Source organism: Pinus tabuliformis, chromosome 2_2 (assembly GCF_031772625.1).
Source record: "Pinus tabuliformis cultivar Carrire ecotype Pingquan chromosome 2_2, CPIR1, whole genome shotgun sequence".
NCBI classification, from domain to species: Eukaryota; Viridiplantae; Streptophyta; class Pinopsida; order Pinales; family Pinaceae; genus Pinus; species Pinus tabuliformis.
In genome coordinates this window covers 927,133,689-927,139,543 of record NC_142300.1, presented here as the reverse complement: position 1 = coordinate 927,139,543, position 5,855 = coordinate 927,133,689, and the positions used below count along the sequence as shown (strand labels likewise).

The window sequence follows — 5,855 nt, the reverse complement described above, 5'->3', positions numbered from 1 at the left end:
CGGACGAAGCACATAAAGATCCATATGCACTACATTAGAGACTTAGCACATGATCGGGTCATTGATTTGTAGTTCTATCCTTCAGCAGAATAGACTGCAAACATCTTCACCAAGACATTCACTGAGCAGAAGTTTCGCTCTCTACGCGATCGTCTTGGTGTGAAGGACACAGTTGCTTAGCAACTGTCTTTTCTTCCTCTTTTCTTTTGATTACATTGTATTTTGAGGGGGGGGTTTTCCCGTGAGGTTTTCCCTCTTTCCTCAATTTTAGTACAAGTTGCACTGTATTTTGGGTCACCTTTGGCCTTAGTTGCCAGGGCCCATTTTCTATTTTTCCCCATAGTTGTGTTCAAGGGGGTGTTGGAACTACTACACACCTACCTGCGGACTCTTAGTTAGAGCATGGGACTACATGCAAGATTCCTTCTGCATGATTTACTCCTTGATTTTCTCCTTCTTTAACTCCGCAACTGGTTAGTTCTTCTGCATGATTTACTCCTTGATTTGCTCCTTCTTTAACTCCGAAACTAGTTAGTTCTCCTGCATGATTTACTCTCTGATTTGCTCCTTCTTTCACTCCGCAATTGGCTAGTTCTCTCCAGAACTTGTTGTAGGTGTTGAGTCTTCTCATTGATCACCACTATGGTGCATTACCTTGGGATCTTCACCCAGTAATGCTATATCATGAGCATTGTAACCTATTTTCTAATGAATCATTCTTTTGTTCTTTCGATTTTCTTTTAGTGTTTTTGCTCTGCAAAGCTGTGCGTTCAACCTTTACTAGCTAGATTCATCTGTGCAGGTTTTCTAACACATTTACATGGTATCAGAGCTTAGACCCAGGTTCGATTCCCCCGAGCTGCGTTTGAGGGGGGGTGTTGGAAAAGTCACCACACCTCTATAGAATCCGTAATTTCCACCCTGGGGATCCTAGTTACTGGGTTGTAACGTTTACCACTACCTGCGGGTTTTGGTGTAACGGCAAACCTCCACATGGAGCACCAACTTACTTTGTTGCCTTTGGTAATTCTATATTAGCCATCTAGGCTTTCTAGTTTAACTTGAAGGTAAAGAGGCACCCCTTACACCTCCAAAAGCTTGCTGATCTAAATCTGCTTTTCATGATCTTTTTAATTTCTGCATATCTGTTTTTGGGATACCAAGCTCTTCTGCCTCCATGGGCACTATTGGAGGTTCTTGAGACTTAGAGGACCATGCATTTTCTTCAAACTTGATATCTCTGCTCACATCTACTTTATGTTGAGATGGAATGTATATTCTATAAGCTTTTGAGGTTTCACTCTAACGTACAAAGATGTCCTTCAAACTAGAAGGTTATAACGTGGTCCTTTTCTCATCTGGAATATGAATGTAGATAGGACAACTGAAAAACTCAAAGATGTGTTACTTGAGGCTTCTGAATTCCTCCATTAATGTCATATCCTTCAAAATTCTATGAGGATACCTATTCAAAATATAGATAATGATAAGACATGTTTATACACAGAGACACATGAGCAGAACTAGATCATGAATCATGGATTTCACTGTTTTATGATAGGTTTTTTCCTCCTCTTTGCAACCCCAATCTACTAAGGATTGTAGGGAACTATCAATGTTTTCTTGATTCTTTCTTTCATGCAAAAGGTATCAAACTCCTTTGGGGTATACTCCTCACCAATGTCAGACCTTAACACCCTAATCTTTATACCTATTTGATTTTCTACAAGACCCTTAAACTCTTGAAACTTCTCAAAGTCCTCAACCTTGGTTTTCGTGAAGTAAGTCTATGACTTCCTAGAAGAATCATCAATAAAATATTTGTAGCAAATGTTACTTGATAAGGAAGTTGAGGACATGGGCCCACATACATTTGAGTGGATTGGGTCAGAAACCCCTCTTGACCTATGTTCACTACTAGGAAAACATCCTTCACATGCTTGCCAAGTGCACAACCCTTGCACACCCCTTTCTTCTCAGCCTTGAAGATTGGCAATCCCCACACCATGTTCTGCAAGATTGTAAACATTTACTAGAGCAAGTGACCTAGTCTCTTTTGTCGAAGCTCATACAAGTTCTCACTATCATGCCCTAAAGTTCTTACATACAAAACATCAATAACTTAGTAAGCTTAAGGATATCACTTGATGGATCTCACTCTTGCAATAGGATACGTGGCATCATCACCAAGTTCTACTAAAGGTACTCTTGTTAGAGGTGTATGTTTGCAAGCTCCACTGTCCACATACCAGTTGACATCAAACATGATGTTAGATGACGGGCATGAGACCATTGAGAAGTGTATCTCAAGAATGGAAGAAAGCTCATCCACTGGTGCTGATGCTTTTTCACTCCTTGCAAGTTGCTTATGGCGTTGTTGCTTGCCCTTCACCTTCTTTTGATGACATTGGAAGCAAAGTGCCCAAACTTTTGACACTTGAAGCACTTGATGTGGCTAAGTCCTTCTTTCCCTCATTACAAGAACCTGGCTTCTCTTTCTTCTCTCTTTAACCCTTCTTAGTTCCTCTTTTATTGTTGCCCTTTTCATCTTACTAATGAGGACGAAATTTTGCTCCCCTCAATACCTGCAATAGTATCAAGTATTGTCTCCTTCTAGTTGAAGTCATTCCATAGCCTGCTAAAAATGGAAAGTTTTTTGGCAAGATGTCATAGCCAAAAATTTTCCAAAAAGAACAAAACCTATTTAATGCAATGGACATTAGGTACTAGTTCTTTACTCTTCACTTACTAATTTTGCATTTTCAATGAATCTATCTATATCACAATGCTTCTAGAATTTGTGCCTTAGGACTTTTTTTTTTGAAACATTTTACGCAAATGCTAATTAAGAAACATAGATACAAGCAAGCTCTCCCTTCCCACATTCTAAGATCAATTTTATAATTTTATTCACAAAAGCAAGCCGATATACGTGTTACTTATCCCATAATGTGCTTATTGTATGACAAGGCAAATGCCGATACACGTGTTGCTTATTTCATGATGCGTTTAATATATGATGAAGAAAATGCCGATATACATGCTGCTTATCCCATGATGCGTTTAGTGGATGCAAAGGAAAATGCCGATATATGTGTTGCCCATGATGTGTTTAGTGCGTGCCGATGGAAACGCAAAGACTGGATCATTATTTTCCAAGGAATTGTTTGGTTGGTTCTTTATGTTATAAGAAATAAATAACTGGGTATAAGCGGAGAAGAACCAGAGCAAGGTGTGGATAGAAGACGTGTATCGCTTAATGGCGGCCTCGCTTCCACCTATTTCTGGGAACGATTTGGAGAGATCCCTCCTGCAAGACTTCGAGAGAGCCCTTCTCCAAGAAACCTCGGAGACACTCGAGAAAGAGAGCCCTCCTTCGAGATGCCTCTGAGAGACTCGAGAAGAGAGCCGTCAAGGAACCCTATTTAAAGATTGCTGACGACGGTGGCTTCACCGTACACGTGGACAACCCTGCCAACTTTGTGAATCTCATGACTCGGAAAGGGAAGCCGGTGGAGAGATTGTTGCATCTTGATTTGGAGGACATGATAGAAGAAGGCAACAGGTGCTTCAGAGAACAAAATTGGGTCGCGGAAGTCGAGCATTACACGAAATGCATTGATGTCACTCAGCTTCAGCTTAAGGAGAACCCCTCCAACTCCAATGGTGATAATCAGATTGTTAAGGGCCTTCTGCATGCTTATTCCAACAGGGCGGAGACGTGGTTGCAAATAAAAGAATTCAAGTTGGCGTTGGAGGATTCGAACGAGGCCCTTCGAATCGATGTCGGCCATCTCAAAGCGCTCTACAGGAAAGGTCGTGCTCTGCTCGGACTGAGGCATTACAGGGCGGCATGCGAATGTTTGAAGCAGGCGTACAGGACTAGCGCTGGGCAGACGGAAATAAAAGAGGCGCTAGGCCGGGCCATGACTTTGTATGCCCAGAGACTGAATGGCAAGTATGACATCTCCGACTACTTACTCGGAGAATCTATGTCTTCTCCTCCCGAACTAGCCGAGTTCGTGGGCAATGTGGAGATCGAAATGACCGAAGACGGACGCGGTCAGGGACTTTACGCTACCCTAAAAATAAGGAGCGGGGAGCTTTTGTTGGTGAGCAACGCTGTCGCAGTTACTTATAGGAGCGCTTTTGCCACCATCATAGGTAGGCAGAACGCGGTCAACACAGCGTCTCGAGAATATATTGTCGCCATGGTGGTCTGTCAAGCCAGAAAATCACAGAGACTGCTCCACCAGCTTTATAGTTTACATGGTTCGTCCACGTCCACTAGCCTGGAGGTTCCAGCTATTGATCTGTTTAAGACGGAGGGCCAAGGAGAAGAAAATGAAAATTTACCCCTGGATGATAAGCGTATTCGGGAGATTGTAATTTTGAACTCTTTTGGTGTAGGTAAAGAATTTAAGTTTATTTCAAAAGAGAAAACAGTTGAAACCATATTATTTTCGCAGGGAGATAATTTTAACGGTCTTTGGCTACTGCCATCCTTCATTAACCATTCCTGCCTCCCGAACTCTTGCAAGTGGTTTGTAGGAAGCGCCATGTTTATTCATGCCTCCAAGCCCATCGAGAGAGGAGAAGAGATCACCACTCCTTACTTGGATCCCCTCCTTCCCTTCCTACAGTGCCAAGCCAGGTGCAAGTACTGGGGTTTCAAGTGCAAGTGCCGAAGATGCGTTCTGGAGCACTCCTTGAGGACATCTCTGAAGCCTATAATTACTGCACGGTTTGAGAAAATGCATGACCAAGCAGAGGAGGAATTTATGGCTACAAGTTCTGGTCAACAACCTATCGATGTGGATCTTCCAGCATCCACAGAATTCGAAGAGCTTGCTTTAGAGGCAGAGAGGTTCATTGGGAGATCCCAGCTATCTGAAGAAGAGAATAACTGGATTCGCGCATCTTTTATGTCTTCATACCTGGCAGGAGCACAGTCCAAACGCTTCGTACCCATCATCTTCAATAGCTGCCATCCTTTAAAGCTTATGGTGGCCATTCAAAGCATTGATCCCTCGGACTTTCGAAATTTCAACCTGTCAATGTGGCTGCTGAAGAACTGTGAACCTTGTGCAGGGGATGAAAATGAAGCATTAATTAGGCAGTACGTGTCAGAGCAGGTGAGAGAGGCATGGATCAGTGTGTTTGGTAGACACTCTGAAGAGGCTTTCCAAGCGCTTTTCCTCCATTATATAAACGAACAGGCTGAAGAAATTGTCCCTGTCGTCAAGTATGTACATGGACTATTGTAAGAGGACACCACCCTTTTCCCGGCTACTTCGGGATCATATTCGATTTGCAAGACGTTTGGCATAGGCGTATTTTGTTTGAAACATTCAAAGTGATTAGTTAAATCGTGATATCCCTGTTATGCGACAAAGATAAGAGTTAAACTAAGGTTGAATACAATGCTCAAATGTCTTTCAAATTTTCTGTTCAGTGTTTAGCATTGATGCCCTGATTTGACATGGATAATTGTTTGGCATGGATGAACGCTAAATACAATGCTCAAATGGTTTTGAAATCTTCTGTTTGGTGTGTTTGGCATTGATGCCCTATTTTGACGTGGACAATTGTTTGGCATGGGTGAACGCTGGTATATTTTTATAGGCAGATGAAGGAATGTAAAGTGTAACTTTTAGTAGGTTAAATTATACATTTACGAAGCAGTATGGGTTGGACTTGGATTTGTGATATAGAGGTGGTTAATCTCTATGCAGTTTTTAATGCTACTACATATCCTATTCTATATAGGATACGATAGAGTGGTAATATTTGTCTAACCCAGAAAACCCTTTGAGACTTTACCTCAAGTCTTCAATAGAGTGAAACATGATTCT

General features: G+C 41.9%; 1 protein-coding gene across 1 annotated transcript; it reads left to right on the top strand.

The window, feature by feature from the left end:
* The first annotated feature begins 3,491 nt into the window (after positions 1-3,491).
* Positions 3,492-5,267, top strand: LOC149196134 (methyltransferase FGSG_00040-like). Its single transcript, XM_089408186.1, has one exon. It carries the CDS (start codon positions 3,492-3,494, stop codon positions 5,265-5,267), a length of 1,776 nt encoding a protein of 591 aa, XP_089264312.1.
* Positions 5,268-5,855: the final 588 nt, after the last annotated feature.